This window comes from Cynocephalus volans, chromosome 1, assembly GCF_027409185.1.
Source record: "Cynocephalus volans isolate mCynVol1 chromosome 1, mCynVol1.pri, whole genome shotgun sequence".
In the NCBI taxonomy this organism is placed as follows: Eukaryota; Metazoa; Chordata; class Mammalia; order Dermoptera; family Cynocephalidae; genus Cynocephalus; species Cynocephalus volans.
The window spans coordinates 241,485,697-241,498,206 of record NC_084460.1 but is presented as its reverse complement, the minus strand read 5'-3'; the positions used below and the strand labels follow the sequence as shown (position 1 = coordinate 241,498,206).

Genomic DNA, 12,510 nt, shown 5'->3' with positions numbered 1-12,510 from the left:
ACTTCTTGTGTATAATTTTGGGTGTCTTTGCATGGTTAATATGAAGGGAATTTTAACTGTAAAGATAATTTTGATTTATATTTGTTTTCATCTGATGTTAAGAAAGTTAAGGCCATTAGTTTTAGCTAGCTTTTAAGAAAATCTTTCTCTAAGTCAGTGTATATTCAGGATGTGGTCATACATATATATGAGTAAATATACTTAAATCATGTTAAAATCTACTTAAGCTCCTTTTTAATTGTAAACTGTGATCAATTATGCATTTATTCTTCAGTTTATATATATATTAAATTATCTAACATCATAACTTTTGAATAAAGACCATTTAGTTTCCTATACAATTGGATTGGGCCTATGCATAGAATTTGTAATTTGCAAATGGTTCTGATGGAATAATAAATAGCTTTATTGTACATTCTTTATGTATGAAGTGTCCTTTTAATTACATAATTCTTGGGCATATTTATATTTGGACAACAATCACATTAGTTTTGGAGTAAAATTAATATGTAAAACTTATATGTTTGACATATGTACATTTTTATTTAAATTGATTTAAAATGGTCTTGATTTCTGATTGATCTCATGGTGATAATGTCTTCTATTTGAAATTCAACATGGGGGATATATGATATAATTGGTAATGTCCATTTGCATATTTTCGTATAACTATATATTATTCTGTGTGTTTTTTAGAGGTACCAATCTTGGGAAAAAGAAGCAACACATTTGTCATATACCAGGATGTGGTAAAGTCTATGGGAAGACCTCACATCTGAGAGCTCATCTGCGTTGGCATTCTGGAGAGCGCCCTTTTGTTTGTAACTGGATGTTCTGTGGTAAAAGATTTACTCGAAGTGATGAATTACAGAGGCACAGAAGAACACATACAGGTTACTATAATACTTACTTTTAACAGACAAAATGAATTATAAGGCTACATAACTACCTTGAAATTTTTTTGGTATGCCTTACTGAATTTTAAAACTAATTACATCAAATTTTTACTTACAGTAACACCAATTTTAAAAAAACACTAATTCCAAAGCCAGTGTGGTATATCTTATAAAGTTCATTTTATTCAGACTTTGATTAGGTTTTGTTGACATTGTTGAATGTCTTAAGGTACATATGCGCTATTGTTTATTCTTTTAACATTTTTAATTAGTTGTTTGATTTTACTCTTGATTCATCTTATTCTTTTTTCTTCCCCCTTAACACTGTAACAAAGAATAACCCCTTCTGATAAATTTGGGTGTTTCATCTTTTCTGTTGTTTTAGTATCTGTGAGGTAAGGGAGATATTTCACTGAGGAATAACCAAGGCATTGTTGATGTCAAGACTCTTTCATTTAATTCTTTTTACATAATGTTATGTGGTTGTTACATGAAATGAACCTAGGACTGACCCAAACTGAAGCCTAACTTAATATAACTTAGAGATAGTTTTCTCCTGCTCCTGTGTAAATGATCAGAGTGCTTACCAGTTTATGCTCAACAGTGGAGAATTGAAAAATGTGTATTTACAATCCCTAGAGAGCTTAGAAGGAAGAAGCATGATTAAATGGAGAACAACATGGATTTTGAAGTCTGCTACATCAGGATTCCAATCCAAGTTCTCTGTTAGATTAAGCAAATAAGCTATCTCTGATACCCCTTCTCACTTCCTGCATTGGCTTTCAATATTGCACAAAATAACCTATGGAGAACGTAGCAGTACACATATTAGATATTCTGCTTGTTTTAGTTCCTGTGTCTTTCCTTGGGTAGCTAGACAGATGAGATTAACTTGTATGAAACTCCAACAAACAATATAAGAAAGTAGATAATGAAGTAAAAAGATTTTGAAGTATAGTCTGTGCTGTTGAATATGCTCAGAAGCAGAGATAAGTCATTGCTTGGGATCGTAAGGCACCATTGGGTAGTGAGCTGGGATAGTAGACCTTAAGATGTCCCTATAACAGAATTTTCCTCAGTGGAATCTGATCAGCAGGTTGTAAAAGGAAAAAAAGGTCTGTGATCAAATAAGTGGGAAACATTGGGTTAAAGAGGGTATAGGTACTATAAAGCAAGCACCTCTTAGGACCTTTAAATTAACTGAATGCTAAATGCACATCATGCTTCTTTAAGTGGGGATGTAAATGTGTGTAGCATTTCCCAGGCCCTGTTGGGTCATTATGCCATTTGTATGGGACATATCTCAGGACTGATGTTTCAAGAGAAACTTCGGGAAATACTTTCCTGGAAAAATGGTGGTATGTTAATAGAAGAGGTGAGAGAACATTTTGTAGTGGTAATGACATGAGCAAAGATGAGATTTTACATAACATATTGCTGTTAAGTAGTATCGATGCACATTACAGATATCCTTGTAAGTTAGATAGTGGAGCCATCTATTCATTTTATCTGCAAGTTACCCTTGCATTCCCTTATCAGTACAATGGTGAAGTTTTGTAGTGTAATAAAATTTGGTATTTGAGGAAGATGTATCTGGCATTGATTTGTTGGATGGGAGAGGCTAGGATGTAATTGCAGTATAGTTCAGGCATGAGGTCTGATGAGGACCTACCTAGAGTAGAGGTGCTGGAAGAAGAGATAGGAAGGCATTTTTAAAGAAAAAAAATCAGAAAATATTTCATAGATTTATTGATTTATTTTTCTCTAGATTCATTTTAGGCTGGCCTTTTGCCTTCTCTTTCAGTAATCCTCTTGCACAGTAGGTTTTTAACATGTTGGTTTAATCTGTCTTTTATATTAAAAGTATTTTATTCATTCTGGGAAATAAACTTAGGCATCAAGGTAACATCTGTAACACCTTGGTATATTAGGCTTACTTTTAATTATTCCTGCTGAAATCAAGTCAGTTAGTTATTTCCACTTTTCTTGGGATTACTCAGTCTTATTGGACCTCTGGCTTGCATCTTTGCTTTAATGTAGAATTACTCTGTGTTCTCTTTAAGAGTTGAAGTTTTAGTATTATAGACATACATGTTAATATTTTAATTATAGCTTAAAAGAATGTACTTTTGTTTGGACTTCAAAGAAGTGTGTTATAGATGATCATTTTTTAGCTGGTATCTTTTAACACAGGTATTTCAAAATAAACAGCACAGTTGAGGTACTAAAGTCTTATTTGACTATTGGTCTGTCATATTAATAGTTTGAAGATTGTTTTTCATCAAAAAGATGGCAGATTTATTTTGAGGAGAGATATTGTTTAAGAGTAATCTTGCAGGAGTAGTTCATGAAACAAACAATTTTAATAGACCCCTGTTTCCTGTCTCCCACCTGTCAGTGCAGCTTACTTTCTGTTTTTTGGGGGGATGATCAGTCTATTTAATTTGAATTTCAAAAACTAAGTAACTTCATTTTTTTTCTTTATAGGTGAGAAGAAATTTGTTTGTCCAGAATGTTCAAAACGCTTTATGAGAAGTGACCACCTTGCCAAACATATTAAAACACATCAGAATAAAAAAGGTATTCACTCTAGCAGTACAGTGCTGGCATCTGTAGAAGCTGCACGAGATGATACTTTGATTACTGCAGGAGGAACAACACTTATCCTTGCAAATATTCAACAAGGTTCTGTTTCAGGGATAGGAACTGTTAATACTTCTGCCACCAGCAATCAAGATATCCTTACCAACACTGAAATACCTTTACAGCTTGTCACAGTTTCTGGAAATGAGACAATGGAGTAAATATTACACAAATACTTATTCATTGTGGTTATTTTTATACGGTAGTGAGAAGAATATTGTTCCTAAGTTCTTAGATATCTTTTTATTGATGTGCAAAAATTTTTGGATTGACAGTAACTTGGTTATACATGACACTGAAATGCCTTACTTTGTATGATATTCCATAGTATATTAAAAATGGTAAAATTGCATGGGTTTTGTAGGTACTTTTGGAATCTAGAAGAAATGAAATTTTACCAAGTTATATAAAGAGAAAATTGAATTTAACAATGCGAATGGTAGTCTAACCAAATGCATCAATCCTGTGTGGTTTAGTGTAAAAATGAGAACATGTTGGTATTTATCTATTGTAAGATAAAAAAGTTGGTGGGTGAAAGAAATCATGTTATGATAAAAAAATTTTGTAATTTTCTTGATGACTGGAATTTTTATTATGCATAACTGACAAATCAAGTTTCCAAGCAAATGTTACATAGTGTAGGCTTTACTTAGCTTATCAATTTGTCATTTTGAAGCTAATTATTTTAATTAGGTTAACTATGTACAATATTTTAAGCATTACTCTTGTAAGATTTTGAAAACTACATTTTAACATGGAACTCTAGGGATAGTCATCTTTTAAAATCCTGTTGAAAAGCCATGTTTAAGATTTAATTTGCCAAAATAATGTCTTGTTAATATTCTTTCAATAACAAAGTTGGGCAATATAGCCAATGTTTAAAAAAAGTTTAAAATGAATAGGTTGAGGCATTTGGGTGGTAAGAAAACGTTATAGTGAATTATCCCTTTTCTTGAATATTGGAGGACCAAAAAAATGAGGTGTATTGCGTCTTAGCAGTGATTTTTATCTAATCTTGTTTCCAAAAACCATGTCTGCAGGGCCTTAAAAGCCATCATGTAAATTACCAGTAAAGTATAACATATGCAAACATAACAATCACTTCCATAGTGACGATACTCCAACCATATGGATAGTAGTCATAGAAAACTAGAGGTTTTATGATTTTTTTTAAGTCTTTTTTTTTGTTTTTGTCTAGGTAGTCCGTCTGCACTTAAATATCAACCATTTTCCTTTTTTGCTTCTTCCCTTAAAATTTATATGTATCCAGTACATTTAATTGAGAAATGTATGTTTTTTATTATGCTGTATTTTCTTTTTATTTTTTAATTATTGTTTATATTTTCAATTAATAAATGTACAAAATAAAGTTACATTGCTGGTCTTGTAAGAGCTATCCAGTTTTCCTAAATGTATACCTATAACTGCAGCAGTTCACCTATTTCAAAAATTTGGAATTCTGTTCATTTGTTACTCTTAAGACCACCTCAAATTTAAAGGCTACCTTATTGTACGTTTAAAGTGTATTATAACAGTGTGGTAGTTAATAAAACACTATTTTTTTTCTTTTGAGTTTGTTGTATTCCTATGCATTTAAAATGTTGCAGTGTTACAGGGTAAGAAAATCTGCATGGTTTATTTTTAAAACTTTGCCTTTCATTTTCAGATTTTTGATTTCAGACACTAAACTTGTAAACAGGTATGTTTATTTAAAAAGATGTGTAGAGGCACTGGCAGTTTACTAATTTTTTTTTTTTTAACCTAAGAATGAGCTTATTAAATATAACTTTTGAAAAAACATGTTAATCATTAGCCCACTGATTCATATCAATTTTCTCAACACCATTTTGCAAACATTTTTTGTTTGTTTCCCCTTTTAAAGCAGTGCAGAGTATTTTGATTTATCAAAAACCTGAATTAACATAAAGACTCCTGAAAATGATAGCATATGATAAGCTTTCATAACCATGGCAGGAGTTATTTGAAAAAGTTGTTTTGAATTTGTGTGTGTCTAGTCATCATAAAGGCAGAGTAGGAGGAAAGGAAAATGTGCAGATATTAATGATTGTATCTTAGATATTTTAAAGTAAAAATCAAATTCCTCTCCATGCATATACAGTGGGGTAAAGGTTTCCGTAGTTTATTTTCCAGGCCCAATCTGACACTTGTCAGTAATATCTTTGAATGCATAGGGCAACTCTAGACATATATAATAAACATGGACAAAGTTTTTCTAAATGTGAGAGTTTAGCTTGTGAAGTGAAATAGGAAATATTACTTGGAACTATAGAAATGAATCAATGGAATGTGTAATTATTTGGAAGTTACAGGATTATATAGAACTTGAATTTTTAAAATTCCTTTAGGTAATTTTTAGAATTATCATTATTTATTTATTTACTTGTTTATTTATTTCCTTTTTTTCTTGGTTTTCTCAATATACATTGTAGTTGATTTTCATGTCCCTTTACCCGTTCCCCCCCCACACATCATATCTGTTCACTTGTCTTAACAAGTTCAAAGAATTGTTGTATCTTCTTCCCCCCCATTTGTTTGTATATTTAATTTTTAGTTCCCACAAATAAGTGAGAACATGTGGTATTTCTCTTTCTGTGCCTGACTTGTTTCACTTAATATAATTTTCTCTAAGTCCATCCATGTTGCTTTACATGGTGGTAGTATTCCATTGTGTACATATACCACAGTTTCCTTATCCACTCACCTGATGATGGACATTTGGGCTGGTTCCAACTCTTGGCTATTGTAAATAGTGCTACTGTAAACATGGGAGTACAGGTATCCCTTCAGCATGGTGATTTCCATTCCTCTGGGTATATTCCCAGCAGTGGAATAGCTGGATCATATGGTAGGTCTATCTGTCATTGTTTGAGGAACCTCCATACCATGTTCCATAAAGACTGTGCCATTTTGCAGTCCCATCAACGGTGTAGGAATGTTCCTTTTTCTGTGCAACCTTGCTAGCGTTTATCATTCTGTTTTTTGGATATCAGCCATCCTAACTGGAGTGAGATGGTATCTCAAAATGGTTTTGATTTGCATTTCCCAAATGCTGAGTGATGTTGAGCATTTTTTCATGTGTCTGTCGGCCATTCATATATCTTCCTTTGAGAAGTGTCTATTCAGCTCCTTTGCCCATTTTTTAATTGGGATATTTGGTTTTTTGCTGTAAAGTTGTTTGAGTTCCTTGTATATTCTGGATATTAATCCTTTGTCAGATGTATATTTTGCAAATATTTTCCCCCACTCGATTGTCTTTTCCTCTGTTGTTTCTTTTTGCTGTGCAGAAGCTTTCCAGTTTGATATAGTCCCATTTGTTTATTTTTCCTTTGATTGCCTGTGCTTTTGGGGTCATATTATGAAGTCTGTACCCACTCCTACTTCCTGGAGTGTTTCCCCTTTGTTTTGTTTAAGGAGTTTTATTGTCTCGGGATGTATATTTAATTCTTTAATCCATTTTGAGTTGATTTTGGTATATGGTGAGAGGTGTGGGTCTGGTTTCATTCTCCTACATATGAATATCCAGTTTTCCCAGCACCATTTGCTGAAGAGGCAGTCTCTTCCTCAGTGTATAGTCTTGGTGCCTTTGTCAAAGATCAGATGGCTGTAGGTGTATGGGTTGTCTTCTGGATTCTCTTTTCCATTGATCTGTTTGTCTGTTTTTATGCCAGTACCATGCTGTTTTTGGTTAATATAGCTTTGTACTATAGTTTAAAGTCGGGTAATGTTATGCTGCCAGCTTTTTTTTTTGCTCAGATTGCTTTGGCTATTTGTGTTCTTTTATTATTCCATATAAATGTTAGGATAGTTCTTTCTATTTCTGAGAAAAATGTCATTGGAATTTTGATGGGGATTGCATTGAATCTGTAGATCACTTTTGGGTGATATGGATGTTTTCAGTGTTAATTCTTCCAATCCAAGAGGATGTGGTATCTTTCCATCTTCTTGTGTCCTCTTTAATTTCTCTCAACAGTGGTTTGTAGTTCTCTTTGTAGAGATTTTTCACATCCTTGGTTAACTTTATTCCTAAGTATTTTATTTTTTTGGTGGCTATTATAAATGGGCTAGCTTTCTTGATTTCTTTTCCTGCATGTTCACTGTTGGAGCATAGAAATGCTACTGATTTTTGTGTGTTGATTTTTTGTCCTGCAACTTTGCTGAAATCATTTATCAACTTGAAGAGTTTTTTGGTAGAGGCTTTAGGCTGTTCAATATATAGGATCATATCATCCGCAAACAGGGACAATTTTACTTCATTTTTTCCAGTCTGGATGCCCTTTATTTCCTTCTCTTCTCTGATTGCTCTGGCTAGTACTTCCAACACTGTTGAATAGGGGTGGTGAGAGTGGGCATCTATCATCTAGTTCAAGATGATATTGGTAGTGGGCTTATCATATATGGCTTTAATTGTGTTGAGATACTGTCCATCTATACCTAACTTGTAGAGTCTTTATCATGAACGAATGTTGAATTTTATCAAATGCTTTTTCAGCATCTATAGAGACGATCATGTGGTTTTTGTCTTTGATTTTATTGATATGGTGTATCACGGTTACTGATTTGCGTATGTTGAGCCAACGAGCTGAAGTAGCTATTCTTATATCAGATAAAATAAACTTTAAACCAAAAACCATTAAAGAGATAAAGAAGGCCATTATAAAATGATAAAAGGATCTATCCATCAAGAAGACATAACAATCAAATATATACAAACCCAACACTGGAGCAGCTGGATTTATAAAGCAAACACTATTAGACCTCAAGAATGAGATAGACGCTAATACTATAATAGGGGACCTTAACACCCCACTAGCAAAATTGGACAGATCATCTAGGCAAAAAATCAATAGAGAAACAAGATCTAAACAACACTTTTGACCAATTGGATTTGGCAGATATCTACAGTCCCATCCAACAACCTCAGAATACTCATCAGCACATGGAACATTCTCCAGGATAGATCACATGTTAAGCCACAAATCAAGTCTCAACAAATTCAAAACAATTGGAATTACTCCATGTATTTTTTCAGGTCACAATGGATTAAAATCAGAAATTAACATATGAAACTCTGGAAACTATACGAACACATGGAAATTAAACAACATTCTACATAATGACATGGGTCCAAGAAGAAATTAAACAGGAAATCAAAAAATTTCTTGAAACTACTGAAAATAGTGATACATCATACCAAAACTTGTGGAATACTGCAAAAGCAGTACTAAGGGGGAAATTTATCACATTAAATGCTTCAAATGGAAAGATGACAAGTAAACAATCTAAAACTTCACCTTAAAGAACTACAAAAACAAGAACAATCCAAACCCAAAGTTATTAGATGAAAAGAATTAAGATCAGAGCAGAATTAAATAAAATAGAACCCCCAAAAATGATACAAAAGATCAATGAAACAAAAAGTTGGTTTTTTGAAAAGATAAAATGGACAAACCTCTAGCAAGGCAAACCAAGAAAAGAAGAGAAGATCCAAATAACAAAAATTAGAAATGAAAAAGATGATATTACAACTGATACCTCAGAAATACAAGGAATCAACTATAAACTATATGCCAACAAATTGGAAAATCTGGAGGAAATGGACCAATCTCTGGACACATTCAAACTACCAAAACCGAGCCAAGAAGATAAAGAAAATCTGACCAGACCAATAACAATAAAAGAGATTGAAGCTGTTATCAGAAGTCTCCCAACAGAAAAGCCCAGGACAAGATATGTTCACTGCAGAATTCTACCAAACCTTCAAAGAGGAATTGATACCAATTCTCTACAAACTATTTCAAAAGATTGAAAACAGAGGCCATTCTCCCAAACTCATTCTATGAGGCAAACATCGCCCTGATACCAAAACCAGACAAAGATACAACAAAAAAACTACAAGCCAATATCCTTGATGAATATAGAATTATTTTTGGGCTGGCCCCGTGGTGCACTCAGGAGAGTGCGGTGCTGGGAGCGCAGCAGTGCTCCCGCCGCAGGTTCGGATCCTCTATAAGGATGGCCGGTGTGCTCACTGGTTGAGCGCGGTGCGGCCGGTCACAAAAATGACAAAAATATATATATTTTTTTTTATTGTTTAATATTATGTGGAAAGGATTAAGTGAGGTTGCCCACTTGAGCAAAATGCCCATTAAGTTGGGAGATTAGTTGGTTAGAGCACCAAGGTTCCAGTTCCCCTTGCTGGCCAGCAACCCCCCCCCCCCCAAATGTTGGGAGATTAAACCTTTTTAGAGTGACAGTAGGGATGTTTTTAGGTAATACTGAAAATTTACAGTAAGTTTATAGAGCACTTTTGCTCCATGAATTTCCAAGCATATTTTATCAGTTCTTAGAGAATCTCTGAGTGCAATGAAAAGAGTAAGTAGTCTTGAAAATTATTTTTTTTATATTTTTTGAGTGTTCACTAGGAATATATTCATGGTCTTTTACCTAACAAAGAAATCAAAGGTAGTATTCAACCTCGGCGTAGGCAATTTAAAATATTTCTATTTTTATATTTTAAAATATTCCAAATATACTCTGGAAGCTTAATATTTGAAGAATTACTCGTCATTGTTTTCTAGTTATAAGATCTATTGTATATGAGTATAATATTTCTCAGTGTGAGCATACTTTTTAATAGGTGTTTTATCAATTGCTTTATTTGGAGTTAGTACATATTCAGTATATTTACATGCAAACAATTCCTATTGTAAATACTCATCTACTGGACTAGATGTTTGTACTCTTTATATCACAAATTAAAGAAAATATCTCGTTTTGTAGATTGAGACTTAATGACTGAAAAGTTACTTAACCAAAAAGCACAATAAACCTTTAAAGGAGCTGTGCCTATTGCAAAAATGTCAGGTGCCCTGTAAATAACTTTGGTCTTTCAGAATAGTGAAAAAGCATAAGATATTTAAAAATGCTTGTATGTATAAGCCGAAGGTATTTCAAACATTTTTCACAGGAAATAGTTCTTAATCGGAATTGCTCATCAGAAAATGCTGGAGCTTTTTAAAAAGTCCATAGGCGTGGCCTCATCCTTGACCTGCTAAATCAATGTTTCTGGAGAGGAACGTATATATGTGTTTTTAAACAGCTCCTCAAGTGGCCCTGATAAACACTCCTGTAGAATCACTTAGGATACAGCAAGCATCCCCTTAGGATCTTAATTGTAGTTTAAACCTTAGTACTGCCTACTCAGGATTCTGAAGTTTTTGTTTTATTAAAATTTTTTATTTAATATTGTTTTAAATTTAGGGTTGTTACGAAAGTGATTTGGAATAACATTTGGTTTTATAATGTATGAGTTGACATGTTAGTCATACTATCTATTAGTAGACAATTTGGTTTTCAGTTTTAATTATATGAATTTGGTAAGAATTGTTTTCAATATGTAAAAGAATTATTTGTTTCACTAAATAGTACTGTATGTTTAAAACTTACTGCCATGAATGAGTACTAAGTCTTTTGTCTGACAGTGAGCACAAAACAAATTGATAACTTGCTAACAAAATCTGATATTTTAGTGAAATCACTTTATTTAGTGTTGGAGACACAAAGATACATTGGTTACTTTGTTCAGACAGATTTGCATATAATCAAATAGTGTGGTAAATATATACTAGTGGCAGATACAAATTGCTGTAGAAACCTAGAAGAGGTAGATGAGAAGTCTGGGAAACTCAGGCAGAGGAAACGACATTAGCAAAGGTATTTTAAGATCATAGGGGAATTTGTGAGTGACGGAGTGGAAAAAAGTTTTGAATCAGGGTCTGTCAAATTGCGAAGGCATTAAGAATTTAGTTTTTATCAGGGATTCCTAGTCTTTTGGGGGTCATGGTCCTTCTTCCCAGAAAAACTAAATTTGTTCAAAGTCCAGGATTTTCAAACACTGCATGGCAATTTATTTGAGCTAATTACTGAACCTTGGTAAACAACTACACTTAAAGGTGGAGGAAGAGGAGCAGTGAAGGAAGCTATCAGAAACCATAGAAAGTGTCAGGATGGTGGTGAACATCAAATACAGAGGTTAAGTCTGATGAAAAGCAAGAAAAAGCTGTTGGTTTTGGCAGTGAGTTGTCTGCTGTTCTTTGTAGGTAGTTGAAGAGAGTAGGTAAAAGTCTGGTCAGTTAGGAGCACAAGAAGAGAGGCTATGGAGACAGCAAGCATAGAATAGTCTAATAAGTTTGGTGGCGAAGAGAAGAGCAATAGGCAGATGCACGCCTGAGTCAGGACTGAGGAAGAAGTTTTCCCACTATGGCACCTTTATGTTGATCAATATTGAGAAAATACAAGTGTAAAAATTAAAACGTCTAAGCTACCATTTAATAACCATTTAAATCATTTCCTTTTAAAATGTATAACAAAATTGGGAGTTTAGAGGATTTCAAGTTTATTGTCATTTTCATTTATTATAAAATAAGCCTTTCTTCATGGTGTATTTCTTTAAAACAATTTCTAAAAAGCTCCATGGTATGCTGTCATGTAATACGTTTCATACCATTTCATTACTGTATATTTAAGATACAATTTTTGGTGTTAAAAATTATGTACTGAAAAGTCTCCTTCAGCCCTTCTCTCCATTTCCCACCTTTTAACTCGCTTCTAAATTTGTACTAAGATACATACTAGGTGTGTGATATTGGATAGATTTCCCACCTTCTTAAAACCTAATTTTCATCATCCATAAAAAGAGGATAACTAACAGTATAACTCCTTATAGGACAGTCATGAGGATTAAAAAGTAATCATTTGGCTTAGTGCCTGGTTTATACTAGGGGCTCAATAAATAGTCTCCCCTCCTAAACCCCTGGTTGTCTCAACTCTGGAGATTTTATTTTTCTGTACTGAAGGGACCAGTGTTTTGGGGGTTTTCATTGTTTGACTATGGTTCATGCACTGATTTTCTTCAAAATGAGGGAAAGTCTTGTTAATGCAAAAAATGTGA

The 12,510-nt window shown here is 33.3% G+C and overlaps 1 protein-coding gene across 2 annotated transcripts in view; it reads left to right on the top strand.

Annotated features, from left to right (window-relative positions):
* Positions 1-5,111, top strand: part of SP3 (Sp3 transcription factor) — a 50,664-nt gene extending 45,553 nt beyond the window's left edge. For both annotated transcript variants that reach the window (XM_063094845.1, XM_063094851.1), the window contains exons 6-7: positions 697-893; positions 3,384-5,111. In XM_063094845.1, coding sequence (XP_062950915.1) covers positions 697-893; positions 3,384-3,700 — 514 coding nt within the window. In that variant the 3' untranslated portion in view covers positions 3,701-5,111. The remainder of the gene's footprint in view (positions 1-696; positions 894-3,383) is intronic.
* The last annotated feature ends 7,399 nt before the right edge of the window (positions 5,112-12,510 follow it).